This window comes from Brassica rapa, chromosome A09, assembly GCF_000309985.2.
Source record: "Brassica rapa cultivar Chiifu-401-42 chromosome A09, CAAS_Brap_v3.01, whole genome shotgun sequence".
In the NCBI taxonomy this organism is placed as follows: Eukaryota; Viridiplantae; Streptophyta; class Magnoliopsida; order Brassicales; family Brassicaceae; genus Brassica; species Brassica rapa.
Genome location: NC_024803.2, coordinates 25852923 through 25867982, shown reverse-complemented (window position 1 = coordinate 25867982; position 15060 = coordinate 25852923). Strand labels below are relative to the sequence as shown.

The window sequence follows — 15060 nt, the reverse complement described above, 5'->3', positions numbered from 1 at the left end:
TTCACAAATTTTTTACAAAATTTTCACATTATTTCTACCATGATTCATATCTATGCTTCCACGGATCGATCGGTCTATAATTCGAGATCGGTCGATCTGTATGAAATCGACCTTTGCCTATCGCGTGAAATGGACCAGGTCGATCAGTATATCCTCTACGTTTTTTTTGTTCTGCATAATGATCAGGATCGATCGATCCGTTCAACCTTGTAATTTCGGATCGAATGATCCTGCTTGATCGAACTCATTATTTATTATATTTAAAAATTATAATTTTAAAGGCATTATTGTAATTTAGAAAATAATTATTCTAATAGAACATAAAATATATGAAATTAGTCTAAATAGACATAGTTATCATTTTTTGTTCTAAAAAAAATAATTTTCGCTAAATTAAATAGAACATTGCCACGTAATAAATGCGCGTATATGTGCGCGTGGGGGTAAAAGAGTGTCGTAGGAACCAAATAATTAGATTGGTCGTGAAAGAGTGAATCACTCGCAAGAAAGTGGGGCGTGTAGACCCACGCACTCTTACAGAAGCCCGTCTCCATCGTCACGAACTACATATGTATGTACGACACACTCGCGGGTCCTTTTCTCGATTCATCTCTCTCTCTCTCTCTCTCTCTCTATAGATTTCACCGTCTCTCTGGCCTTTCCTTTCTCCAGTTTCTCTAACAGGAATCAAACACAGATCTCTGAGTTCGTCTTCTCAGATTCAACTTCGACTTTTTGTTCGTCAAAAAGTAAGTTTTTTTCTATCATCTCTTACAAAAGATCTGTTTGCTTTAATTGGTGGCTTTCTCTTCTTCTTCCTCCTGACCAATTCATTTTGTCATGAATATTTTTTATTAATCAAGTGGGTTTGGTAAGATGTGGTTGAATAATGTTCCAGACAATTGATTTGACCATGAATTCGTCAAAATGCTATTTCCTTTTTTAGGTTGCATGAAGCGTCCATTTTTATTTGCTGGCTATTAGACTTATAATAATAATGTGATGTTGATTTGATAGATAACACATATTCCTTTTTTTTAGGTTTGTGTCTGAAAATCTGAAGAACAAATCTTATAATGATCTGATTTGGCGGCTCTTCTTGTAAAAATAATTATGGAGAAAGATGAAGGAGAAAGCTGGAAAGAAATGGTGAGAAAGATGCTCCCTCCTGGAGCTCCTTTACCCGAAGATCCATCTGAATTCGATTACTCCATAGCCATGGAGTACACAGGTCCTACTCCTGTACAAGACATCCCTAGAGTTTCACCTGTTGATGTTAACAACCCCATCCCATTGCCTGTCTCTCGTATAGCCGGAGGAGTCACCAGCTCTTCAGGTCGGAGCCCTACTAGAGGTTCACCTGCTAGCTCCGACTCTGTGGTATCCGTCTTGCATGATGAATCATCCTCCTCTGGCTCAGCTTCTGTTTCACCAGTCAGCCAAAACGGGACTCAGGTTCGCAGACCGGTTGTGAAGTTCAAACCTGTTGTCGTTGATCATGTTCGGATTGATAGCAAAGACGCTGCAGAGGAGGAGACAGATAGGGAGAGGGAGGTTCATGAGTGTACAGCGAGTACTAATAGACGGAGAAAGAAGAAGAAGAGAGAGTGTTATAGATGCGGAAAAGCGAAATGGGAACATAAGGAGACGTGTATAGTGTGCGATGAGAAGTACTGTGGGAACTGTGTGCTTAGAGCGATGGGTTCAATGCCTGAAGGAAGGAAATGTGTTAGCTGCATAGGACAAGCTATTGACGAATCTAAACGGTCTAAGTTAGGGAAACATTCGAAAGTGTTGTCTAAATTGCTTAGTCCTTTGGAAGTCAAACAGATCATGAAGGCGGAGAAGGAGTGTGCAGCTAATCAGCTGAGACCTGAGCAGCTTATCGTGAATGGCTGTCCGTTAAAGCCTGAGGAAATGGATGAGCTGCTTAACTGTCCTTTACCTCCCGAGAAGTTGAAACCGGGTAGATATTGGTACGACAAAGAGTCTGGTCTATGGGGTAAAGAAGGAGAGAAACCAGACAGAGTCATAAGCTCGAATTTGACCTTTATGGGGAAGCTATGTCCGCACGCGAGCAATGGGAACACGCAAGTTTATATTAACGGTAGAGAGATCACAAAGGTTGAACTAAGGATCTTGAAGGTACCTTCTTTTGAATCTTGTCCTGTTATTTAAAGTGTCACAAAACAATAGTATATAAAACCTTGCGTGTGTTGTGTTATATATGTCAGCTAGCAAATGTACAATGTCCACGTGATACTCATTTTTGGGTGTATGATGATGGGCGTTACGAGGAAGAAGGGCAGAATAATATCCGAGGAAACATCTGGGAGAAGGTAATCTTACAAAGTTTGGCTGTTTTTTGTAAGAAGCATCGACAAGTATTCAGTTTTTTTTTTTTTTTGGCTTAAACAGGCATCTACGAGGTTAATGTGTGCGTTGTTTTCTTTACCTGTACCTCACGGACAACCACGAGGAATGGTACAACCACCGAGCAGTTATGCTACTGTTCCCAACTATCTAGAGCATAAGAAGATTCAGAAGCTTCTACTGCTTGGTATCGAAGGGTCTGGAACCAGCACTATCTTCAAACAGGTAATGTGTAAATATATGTCATGTAGGAAAAAAAAGAAGAAGAAAAATAGAGAGATTGAGTAGCCTTTTGTTGTTGATTTGAAACAGGCCAAGTTTTTGTATGGAAACAAGTTTTCAGTGGAGGAGCTTCAAGAGATTAAGCTGATGGTACAGAGCAATATGTATAGATATCTCAGTATACTACTTGATGGAAGAGAACGGTTCGAAGAGGAAGCTTTATCTCATATGAGAGGTGTAAACGCCATTGAAGGAGATTCAGGAGGTATTATTATTCTTGCAGTAGTAAATGATACTCCCTCCTTTATTTTATTAATTGTCATTTTGCAGGTAAAATTATTGTTACAAAATAAGTGGCGTTTATAATTTCAGTATAAAATTTATTAATTTTCTGTTGCTTGAAATATACTTAGGTGAATAGGTAATGATGATTTTATTTAAAAAATATACAGAACTAAATATTTTTTTAATATGTGTGTACAAATATAAAACTATATTTAAAATGATACGAAGGGAATAAAAGTTTGTCAGTTTCTTGATTTTCTTGAAATGTTCTTTGCAGGTGAGGAATCAAAGGACGATGGAACTAATGCTACACCGCAGTGTGTGTATACATTGAACCCGAGGTTGAAGCATTTCTCGGATTGGCTTCTAGATATCATAGCAACTGGTGATCTCGACGCCTTCTTCCCAGCTGCAACACGTGAGTACGCTCCCTTGGTTGAGGAAGTGTGGAAAGATCCAGCGATACAAGCCACATACAGACGGAAAGACGAGCTTCATTTCCTTCCTGATGTTTCAGAATACTTCTTGAGCCGGGTACATACATAACTCAGGGTTTATGCTTTCGTTTCATATAGTTTTCAAATGTTAAAACTTAAGTTTTCATTTGCAGGCCATGGAAGTGTCGAGCAACGAGTACGAGCCTTCAGAGAGAGATATCGTATACGCAGAAGGTGTTACACAGGGAAATGGATTAGCTTACATGGAGTTTTGTCTCAACGAACAAAGTCCAATGTCTGAATCTTACCCGGAGAACCCTGATGATGTCTTGTCACCTTCTCAGCCTAAGTACCAGCTGATACGAGTAAACGCAAAGGGGATGAACGATAGCTGCAAATGGGTAGAGATGTTCGAAGACGTACGAGCAGTCATCTTCTGCGTCAGCTTAAGCGACTACGATCAGATCAGTATCACACCTGGAACAGTTCATTACCAGAACAAGATGATACAAAGCAAGGAGCTTTTCGAGTCGATGGTTAAGCATCCGTGTTTCAGAGACACCCCTTTTATCTTGATCTTGAACAAGTACGATCTCTTCGAGGAGAAGCTAAGCCGCGTGCCGTTGACGTCTTGTGATTTGTTCAGCGACTTCTGTCCCGTGAGGACGAACAACAATGTGCAGTCGCTTGGTTACCAAGCTTACTTTTATGTCGCCATGAAGTTCAAGATTCTTTACGCGTCTCTCACGGGCCAGAAGCTGTTTGTGTGGCAAGCTAGGGCTAGGGACCGAGCCAATGTGGATGAAGGGTTTAAGTATGTGAGAGAGGTTTTGAAATGGGATGAAGAGAAGGAAGAGTGTTATTTAAATGGTGGAGATGATTCGTATTATAGTACTGATATGAGTTCTTCGCCGTATGTTAGACCTGACGAGTGAAGGAGGAATCTCTTTATTGATTACTAGGGTTACGCGCGGAATATGCGTTACATGTGATGTATGTGCTATATTTTTGTATGTTTACGTTGAATGTGTTTTATCTTAGTATTTGCAAGATAAATATATATATTGGTATATAAATTTTTTGAATTATTTATATAAATATTAAAATGATTTGATATATATAGATGATATATATTATTGTTTTTCTTGAAAAAATTTAATAATATAATTTAACTTATTAATTATATTATTTGCTATAAATTATGTTAAGAAAATTATGATTCAGAATGCTATTTGAATTTAATATATATGATTGATTATAAAATATTTTAGACTACTAAATTTATTAGTACCAAAATTATTAAAAATATTACTTCTTATGAAATTACTTTGATTTTTTAAAATGTCACTGATGATTAAAATGTTTGTGGACTATTAAGTGTTGTATTGAAATATATTTAAATGATTAATGAATAAGAAATAAGATAAACTTCAAAAAAATAAAGATGGTGTGTTTATTTGTGGTGCTTTACTTGATTATATGTCTAATGAAAAGAAAGTAAACTCAACTATATACAATAATCACAAAGAATTATGAAAAGAGAAAACAAAGAATGAGATGTATTAAATTTAAAAGCAACCAATGCTAGATAAGATCTTATATTTTAGAAATTATACATTACTAACAAATATATGAGAAATGTGTAGAACTTCGTAAAATGGTGGTAAGGGGCTTCCTCGGCCACCACAGCTCCTATTTTTCCTCCATCGAATCATGGTCCATTATATTTCTTGGAACTTTAGAGTTAGCTTTACTGCTCTTCCTAGTCGAGTTATTTAAGAAGGAGCACCCATCTCAAAGCTTAAACCCAAGTCTAAGACAGCAAAACTACTACCAAAAGATATTCCCTTTAGCTTCGTTGACCAATGAACCAGCTTTTTTAACCAATGAACCTGAGAGAAAAGTAGAGACAGTAGTCAAATTAGTATTAGCCTCAAACACCTGAGTTGTGTTTGCGCTTTGAATATATAAAGACTTACAACCACACGAATCCAAGCTAAACCCTTTAGTCTTCACCATATGTGTATGCACATATAGACGATGGTCTCATAGAATAGTTCAGCTTCCTGGATCATTGATAAAACAAAGAACCATCAATATCATAAAGAAAAAACAATTGTTGTGGTTATCAGCGTTGATTACTTAGATGTTTGTGTCATTTTCTTTTTGAAAAAAAACTAATTAAAAAAACTAAAAAATTTACAATTATTACTATAATTTTCATACAAATTATGTTTAATTATAAATAATGATAAATTTAGTATGAAAATGTTAATAAAAATATTTTACAAACTCTAAAAGGTTGGTATCAATTTAAATTTCGTTACAAATTTAGTATGAAAATGTTAACCTAATCGGCGGCTTGATCAGTTACAAACTCAAAAAGGTTGGTATCAATTTAAATTTCGTTTTCCAATTTTTTTTTATTATACAGAGGTATCATGGCCTTACAGAAGTGATCCAGACTAGTCACATGTTGCCACGTGTCGGTCCAAATTTAAATTTGGGTGTCCTTTAAAGTTTTTGAAACTTTAGGGTTTAACATCAATTCTGTGGCTCGTTAATACAAATTAATGGATGATTTCCAAATTTTTGTATTGTATTTGTAGTTGATTAGCTCTAAAGCTAAAAGTCAAAATGAAAGATTAAAAAAAAAACTTTAAAAGCGATGCTCAATGGTCATCGTCATCAATGTTTTTTCTTTCTTTCTTTGTTGCATGTTGTAGAGTACCGGAAACGATGTAGCCAAGACCGGATCTAAACATAGCTGGATAAAACATTAGCTTTGGTCTCCAAATTTTTTTAGAGGTTTTCTACATAGGCGTAGATTCTTAATTTGTGATTTTTGTTACTAAGGTTCTTAAAAATGTTTAAGATCTCTACGATCTCAGATCCAGCTCTGGGTATAGCCATCCGCAATGGGCGTAGTACTTGGTTAGGTTTTTAAAGAAGAGGAATGCTAGATATTTTCAGAAGAAAGTGAGATATGGTTTTCGCCAGGAAGTTGATTTAAAGTCGAGAGATTTATTAGCATACTAGGTGACCGGTCCGCACCCTGTGCGGACATAAGAACATGATCGGTCCGCATTCTGTGTACTCTCTCGGTCCGTACCTCACGAGAGGAAACACAGTAACATCAGTATGAAGAGGCAGATATTGTGTGTATGTATAATTGCAACGTCACAAAATATTTTGTGTGTTTACGAAGATACTTTCATTCAAAAAATAGAATAAATAGTGTATAGTTTTAAAAGTAACATATTATATATTATCATTAATTAGAATTGTATTATATATGTTTTGTAATTCATTATTTAGGTGAATAATATTATTTTTCCATAAATAATAAACAAACATTTATGTAGACATATTAAAAGAAAATATAATAAAAATCAAAATATTATCCATAAATAATATAAATTATGAAGTACATTTCTCGATAAAGAAAGCAAATTCAATTAGAAACTTGCAAAAAATTAAATAAATTTTGTAAGCAATTTGACGCGTTAACATTATTTGATAGATTTATAAATTTCTAAATTTTATTGAACATGAAATAATATTAAATTGACATACCGTTATCGGTCTCCTAACTCATCACAACCCATCTAGCAAATACAAAAAATAAATAATTGTAACAGTTTATTCATTTTAAAATTTGTATTTGAAAAAAAAAGTAGATTAAAATTACGTACTGTGACTACGAAATATTCTGAAAAACTTGTTTGTAGACAACATTCAATATTTTTGTCTGCGACTTCCCTTCTTTACCAGTTATTAGGATTTTTAATCTAGATGTCGACTTAACTCTTGAAAGTGAAACTTTGCCTTGCATTTTTTAAGCATTTTATAAATTATTTTAAAATTATGATAAATTTATTCTTTAAACAACGATAAATAACTTAAAAATAATATTAATAAACATTTTTGGATTTTGTAATATTTAAAATAGTTATTATATAATTATATTCGAACACAATTCATCAAATAGAGTAAAAAACTATTATAATTGTCTTATATAGAATTTCGTTCATTGTATTTTATAGTTTATAAATATTAAAAGTAATAAATAAAACATTATTAATCTTTCTATAATACTTCCAAGGTAAAGTGGGTGGCAGAGTCGATGAAAGTGGGTGGCAGAGTCGATTCATCAAGTAGCATATAATACTTCCAAGGCAAAGTGGGTGGCAGAGTCGATGAAAGATGAGGAGCCTTTGCGTCTAAACACATTTTTCTTAGCACACAAGGAGCATTGTCGTAATACCTTAATAGTATGAGAGGAGAGATTTGTGAATAATATTTTAAAGAATGGAAAGAGAATGTTTGTATTTTAAGACCTTGGGTGTCTCATTTTTTTATATATATACAGTCGATGTATTTCTCATATTAATGACGCACAATATTTTGCACAATAAATAATGAAATCGTTTAAAGAAAGATATTAAATGTCTATTGTCAAAAAATGATTTGCATATGATATGATTTTAACTTGCGCAAGTAATCCATATTAGAAAGGTAAGTTATTAAAAACAAACAACCTAATTAGAAACATTAAAATATTATGTAAGCAATGTAATAAATATGATATCAACATGCGCAAGTTTACCGTTTGAATAATAAGGAAAGTTTTTAATATTTGTCTTAATTCTAAATCTTGCCCAAGGGTAAACTAAATCGATAATATTTAATGATTTCAACTTGCGCAAGTAATCCATATTGTGAATAAGTGGTTTGCATATTTAATGATTTCAACTTGCGCAAGTAATCCATATTAGAAATGTAAGTTATTAAAACAAATTTTGTCAATAAGTTATTTGCATATTTAATGATTTCAACTTGCGCAAGTAATCCATATTAGAAAAGTAAGTTATTAAAAACAAACAACCTAATTAGTAGGGGTGGGCACTTTACCCAATATCCGAAGTGGCACCCGAACCCGATCCGAAAATGCATGTCAAGTTTTTTATTTAAAAAATTAACAAATAATTACATCCAAATTTTTTAAAAAATAACTAAATTAATGCCCTTTTAGTTTTAAAATTTTATGTCTAAATCTATTAACCATTCAATCTATTAAAAATAAAAAATTAGTTAACTGAAAGTTATATTTTTAAATATAAGAAACTTGAGAAATGAAAATTTTAATTTTTTTTTTCAAAATCTAAATATCCGAACCCGATCTGAAATAACTGAATCCGAACTAAAAATACCCGAACCCGACCCGAAGTACAGAAATACCCGAACGGGTTCTACACCTCTATACCGATATACTCGAAAATCCAAAATACCCGACCCGAACCCGAACGGGTACCCGAACGCCCACCCCTACTAATTCGAAACATTATAATATTTTCTAAGCAAATGTAATTAATATGATATCAACATGCGCAAGTTTACTGTTTGACTAATAAGTAAGTTTTTAATATTTGTCTTAGTTCTAAATCTTGCCCAATGCTAAACTAAATCGATAATTATTATCCTCTAGCTATATATGGGCTTAACGAAATCGACAATAGTTTTGGGCTTGTCTACATAAGCGATTGATTAAAATAAATGAAAAATAAAATTCAAAAAAAATCGACCAATAGAATTATAACAATTTTTCTAAGAAGCTCTATATTAATGCCTTGTCAGCAGAAATCACTAAAGTGACTTCTCTTTTAATGTATAGGAGGATTGTATATGTGTCGTAATTCTTTATTTAGGTGAATAATATTATTTTTCCATAAATAATAAACAAACATTTATGTAGACATATTAAAAGAAAATATAAAAAATCAAAATATTATCCATAAATAATATAAGTTATGAAGTACATTTCTCGATAAAGAAAGCAAATTCAATTAGAAACGTGCAAAAAATTAAATAAATTTTGTAAGCAATTTGACGGGTTAACATTATTTGATAGATTTATAAATTTCTAAATTTTATTGAACATGAAATAGTATTAAATTGACATACCGTCATCGGTCTCCTAACTCATCACAACCCATATGGCAAATACAAAAAATAAATAATTGTAACAGTTTATATATTTTTAAAATTTGTATTTGAAAAAAAGTAAGTTAAAATTACGTACCGTGACTACGGAATATTCTGAAAAATTTGTTTGTAGACAACATTCAATGTTTTTGTCTTCGGCTTCCCTTCTTTACCAGTTATTAGGATTTTTAATCCATATCTCGACTTAACTCTTGAAAGTACAATTTTGCCTTGCATTTTGTAAGCATTTTAGAAATTATTTTAAAATTATGATAAATTTATTCTTTAAACAACGATAAATAATTTAAAAATAATATTAATAAACATTTTTGGATTTTGTAATATTTAAAATATTTATTATATAATTATATTCGAACACAGTTCATCAAGTAGAGGATAAAACTATTATAATTATCTTATATAAAATTTCGTTCATTTTATTTTATAGGTTATAAATATTAAAAGTAATAAATAAAACATTATTAGTCTTTCAATAATTTCGAGAATAGTTTCCATAAATTGTTATTTGTAATATTCGTTAGATTATATGGCAAGTGATGTTAAACGTCAATAAGTTAAACAATTCTTCCATATTTGGAAAACATATATATATAACAATGACAAATTAAATGGTAGAGTATGTAAATACCTATTTTCTACCAGCGTGAGTTAGAACACCACCGTATTTAAGAATCATAAGGGCCTCTACTGGTCTTTATTCTTCGCCTTCACCATCCCACTTCAGCGGCTTCAGTTGAACCTTCCTGTATATCCCTGAAAAATTTCTTCCCTGCGCCATTCCAAAAGGTTCTCTGCTGTGAGAAAATGACCTCATGAATTAAATAAAAAATGCATAATGCTAGCTTACTTATAAGATAGTATATTCAACAAAAAAAAATGATTTAAGATAGTATTACTAAATGAGACTATGTAATACTTTCCCGGACAATATTCAACAAAGAGAGAGAAAGTACTAAAGAACCTCTTCAAGAACTGCTTTAACTTGGCGAAGCTTCTCAGCATGTTCAATCAAGGTTTTCTGGATCACTATCACTCTCACGACCTGGTCTACATATAAAAAAAAGAAGACCATATTGTCGTTACCAGTATTCAACACATGAAAAGATAGACCAGACATGCTTTTTGGAGACAAGACACAAAGAGTTGAGTTCAAGGTTCTAAAGATGAGGAGCCTTTGCGTCTAAACACATTTTTCTTAGCACACAAGCAGCATTGTCGTAATACCTTAATAGTATGAGAGGAGAGATTTGTGAATAATACTTTAAAGAATGAAAAGAGAATGTTTGTATTTTAAGACCTTGGGTGTCTCCTATATATATACAGACGATTTATTCTCATATTAATGATTTTAATATTTTGCACAATAAATAATAAAATCGTTTAAAGAAAGATATTAAATGTGTATTGTCAAAAAATGATTTGCATATGATATGATTTTAACTTGCGCAAGTAATCCATATTAGAAATGTAAGTTATTAAAAACAAACAACCTAATTAGAAACATTAAAATATTTTATAAGCAATATAATAAATATGATATCAACATGCGCAAGTTTACCGTTTGAATAATAAGGAAAGTTTTTAATATTTGTCTTAATTCTAAATCTTTCACAAGGGTAAACTAAATCGATAAAATTTAATGATTTTAACTTGCGCAAGTAATCCATATTGTGAATAAGTGATTTGCATATTTAATGATTTCAACTTGCGCAAGTAATCTATATTAGAAAGGTAAGTTATTAAAAACAAATTTTGTCAATAAGTTATTTGCATATTTAATGATTTCAACTTGTACAAGTAATCCATATTAGAAAGGTAAGTTATTAAAAACAAACACCCTAATTAGTAGGGGTGGGCACTTTACCCGATATCTGAAGTGGCACCCGAACCCGATCCGAAAAACCCGAACTGAAATCCGAACCGAAGTAGCAAAATACCCGAACGGGTATTGAATAAGGAGAGATTGGATACCCGAACCCGAACGGATAATACCCGAACCCGAATGGATATCCGAAGTTAACCGAACATATGTATAATTAACCTTATATTTTTAGTTTACATCTCTCATTTTATATAAAATATTTATATTGATACTACATATACTTTAAGTTCATATGATATATATACAATTACGAAAAAAATGATTTGCTACTCACTTAAAATGCATGTCAAGTTTTTTATTTAAAAAATTAACAAAAAGTTACATCCGAAATTTAAAAAAAATAACTAAATTAATGCCTTTTTAGTTTTAAAATGTTATGTCCAAATCTATTAACTATTCAATCTATTAAAAATAAGAAAATAGTTAACTGAAAGTTATGTTTTTAAATATAAGAAACTTGAGAAATGAAAATTTTAAATTTTTTTTCAAAATCTAAATATCCGAACCAGATCCGAAATAACTGAATCCAAACTAAAAATACCCGAACCCGACCCGAAATACAGAAATACCCGAACGGGTTCTACACCTCTATACCGAAATATCCAAAAATCCGAAATACCCGACCCGAAACCGAACGGGTACCCAAGGCTAAACTAAATCGATAATTATTATCCCCTAGCTATATATGGGCTTAACGAAATCGACAATAGTTTTGGGCTTGTCTACATAAGTGATTGATTAATTAAAATAAATGAAAAAGAAAAATTTAAAAAATCGAGCCAATAAAATTATAACGTTTTTCCTGAGAAGCTCTATATGAGTGCCACCTCAGCAGAAATCACTAAAGTGACTTCTCTTTTAATGTATAGGGAGATTTTAGTTATTGTTCATTTAAAGTTGAGGTTCAACAATTTCTTGGGCATAGAGGCAACAATTTCTTGGGCATTGAGGCCCTTTATTGTTTTTCTTTGGTTCAACTGAACCCTTAGTGTTAAAGTGGCTTTTTTTGCAAAGTACGATCTTAGTAAAAAAATTTAAAAGCTCGATGAGTAGTATCTGTAATTGTAAATGTCACGTAAGAATAATGGATTATATAATGGTTACCCTTTTGAAGAGGCTGGACATATTTCTTTCCCATTCCTTGGGTCAATAACGTAGTCTTCTTGTATAGCTGAGATGGGAAGATACATTAGCTAAATCACCAGACTCAGCATGGAGTAGCTGCGACAACAAAAAATAAGCATCTTGTAAGCGTCCATACTTATTTAAGGTAATGCATGTGATTCAAAAGAAACTTTAATTTAAGCAAAATCTCTAATCCGTAACTCAAATAACATAAAAGGTTTCTTTTGACGACTATATACCTCAGTATTATTTCCTTCTTCACATGTCACGCCAAAAGATATGATCCACAACAGATCATTAAAAGATGAAAGCTTAGAAAAATCAAATCCCGTAAAAAACGTCCAGATGGTTTATGCATCTCTGGAGTCCTCCATTTATTCTTGCTCCATTTCCAGTGCTTATCTAAGCATGTAGTAGTTAGAACTGTTCTCACTAACATCTAATCAAAAATACAATTTGAGAAACTGAACAGAGAAGAAATCTATAATAATGAGAAAATACCCAAATTTGGTTTTTCTTGGTCCTTCGTAAAGAAATTGTCAAAAGTCATGTATGGAGAATAGTTGATTAGAAAGAAGAGATAAAGGATACTTAAATTAGATTTAGTGGGAGGTTTGGGGGCCTTAAATGATAAAGTTTATGTGGAGATTTCAATGTGTTTCAGAAACATTACAATATCAGTAGGAAGGAGGTGGAGCGAGGTAGAGTTAGCAAAGCGACATAGACGGTGAAAACCCTAGTATATACTACCAGTAACATATTTTTTATACACATTACACCAAGGCCTTATTGTTCTAAATGCAAGTGGTCGAAATTTTATTATTTTCCGCAATAATACTTCAGCTTCAATGCTTTTGTGTGTATGTTGCAGTGCTTGACCGTATGGTAAGGTAGTTTTTATACACATTACACCAAGGCCTTATTGTTCTAAATGCAAGTAACTGGTCGAAATTTTATTATTTCCCGCAATAATACTTCAGCTTCAATGCTTGTGTGTGTGTATGTTGTAGTGTTTGACAGTATGGTAAGGTAACCTTCTGGGTAGAGATCATCAAACAAAAAGTTTGCTCCATTGGAGTTCATACTTCTCCTGAATAAGCTAACTTCTAAGATAGCATTATTAAATCTGCAGAAGAGGAAAAAAACTTCAGCCTTCAAGAAATTGAAAAGAAACAAAGGGTTATGTCAAAATCTATGTTACAGGTTCCTACATCTGATGAATGAGTCTTAAGCAATCCAAATCCACAGTCTTTTTCTGATGCTTTTGCATTGCTACTCACTCTAGCTAGTTTGGACATAAACGCCTCCATCTCTTGTGTCTGCAACTAAAAGAAGTTGTTTCAATTTCAACATTTGTTCATGTTCATATGTTCATGTCTTGTGTGAAACACATTGTAAGTACCTTAGGCAGAAAGTTTCCAATGTTTTGCACAATGCCTTCCATAGACTTTGAGGCAACATCAAGTATTTCACCTAGCTCTTTAGTCTCAACCTGGTTTTGAGAATCAAATATTCAAGTATTTTATTGACCCAAAAGAAAGACAAATGGTATAGTAGAATCATTCCTTGCGTCGAATAAAAAAATTAACAACAATTGTTAAGATCCTGATCTTGTTAACCAAAAAGAGAGACAAATCATAATTATTAGAAAACCGAGACATCTACTATGAAATCATGCATCATTCAAATAACAATATTCAATTGCTACCACTCAAATGTTTATAACTATAAGAAACTCATAAAAACCAGTGCCCGTAAGAGGCTAAAGGTACAAAGTGGTAAATAGGATATACCTTCAAAGTCTTCTCTTTTAGATCTGGAAGTGTATCATTAGATGATTCATCAAGGGCATTGACAAATCGCTCATACCTACAAAGTCAGAAACAGTGAGCTGTTTAGTGAACTACGAATCCAGAACAGTTATAATACAATTAGAGATCTTGGAAAATTATAATACCAACAAAGTCAGGTGACAAATCTTTTGGCTGTTCATCTTCTGATTCATCAGCTCTTTCCAGCCTAGGAAGAAGCACATGCCTTAACCGAACCGGATCCTCCGCAGCATCGATCGCCGCCTTGAGACACAACATCACTATGATCTGCGCATTGGGAAGAGATCGCCGACACAGCTGCAATGCAGACTAAGCGGATAGAAAAGTCGGGATCATGGAGACGAACTGGTGGTGCTACAGCACCCGGTTTTCAAGTCAGCAAGGAGGAGAGAAGGGTTCTTGCCACTCTGATCTGCCTAAGATCTTAGGGATAATATGACTGCGAGGAATGAGATGATGAAGTTAGCCATTTTACCGAAAAGTTTTAGACATCATTCTCTCATTTTGTGAAAACACCAAAACGAGAGAATGATGTCAAAGGGAAGAAGTCTTACCTTTATATAGGTGTAGATACAGCCTTGTAGAGGAAGATGCCGGAGTTAAGAAGTATGATAATAGCGAGGGATCAGTGACTCGAGACGTTACAGACGAATAGAACATAAGCCAAAATGACGCTACTCGAAGATTCACACAGAGCTCCTTCGAATCGACTCGACTCACTCAATATCTCGAAACTCCATTGTTGTTGTCAGAGAAGGAAGAAGAACGATCTGGTCTCGCAGATCTAAGCAGAACACGAACCCTAGATTTTCGTTGCGACACTTTGGGAAAGACAATCCTTTTCTCTTTGGCTTTGGATGGTGACCAAGGAACGAAAGAGAACACTGAATTCTTTATT

General features: G+C 33.1%; 1 protein-coding gene and 1 non-coding gene across 5 annotated transcripts; one reads left to right on the top strand and one right to left on the bottom strand.

The window, feature by feature from the left end:
* The first annotated feature begins 437 nt into the window (after positions 1–437).
* Positions 438–4405, top strand: LOC103840208 (extra-large guanine nucleotide-binding protein 3). Of its 2 annotated transcripts, XM_009116693.3 has the most exons (8): positions 438–742; positions 919–927; positions 1110–2145; positions 2235–2339; positions 2419–2598; positions 2686–2860; positions 3158–3414; positions 3491–4252. In XM_009116693.3, exons 3-8 carry the CDS (start codon positions 1114–1116, stop codon positions 4250–4252), a joined length of 2511 nt encoding a protein of 836 aa, XP_009114941.1. In that variant the 5' UTR covers positions 438–742; positions 919–927; positions 1110–1113. The 2 variants fall into 2 exon arrangements, with proteins under 2 accessions (XP_009114941.1, XP_009114940.1); XM_009116692.3 differs by lacking the exon at positions 919–927 and having other exon boundaries at positions 459–749; positions 1042–2145; positions 3491–4405.
* An 8548-nt stretch (positions 4406–12953) lies between these two features.
* On the bottom strand, positions 12954–15033 carry LOC103840207. 3 transcript variants are annotated; one of them, XR_004451355.1, is made up of 6 exons: positions 14717–15033; positions 14288–14601; positions 14124–14199; positions 13733–13822; positions 13542–13655; positions 12954–13456 (listed from the first exon to the last, which is right to left on the bottom strand). It is a non-coding gene; the product is annotated as an uncharacterized LOC103840207 (transcript). The 3 variants fall into 3 exon arrangements; XR_627573.3 differs by having other exon boundaries at positions 13542–13649; positions 14717–15031; XR_004451356.1 differs by having other exon boundaries at positions 13542–13649; positions 14292–14601; positions 14717–15031.
* Between the last annotated feature and the right edge of the window lie 27 nt (positions 15034–15060).

Bases quoted from the DNA above. Each gene is read 5' to 3' on its own strand.
- LOC103840208 (XM_009116692.3), top strand. From the start codon at position 1,114: ATGGAGAAAGATGAAGGAGAAAGCTGGAAAGAAATGGTGAGAAAGATG. The intron at 2,599-2,685 runs GTAATGTGTAAA...GATTTGAAACAG, and splicing joins CCAGCACTATCTTCAAACAG to GCCAAGTTTTTGTATGGAAA. The intron at 2,861-3,157 runs GTATTATTATTC...TGTTCTTTGCAG, and splicing joins CATTGAAGGAGATTCAGGAG to GTGAGGAATCAAAGGACGAT.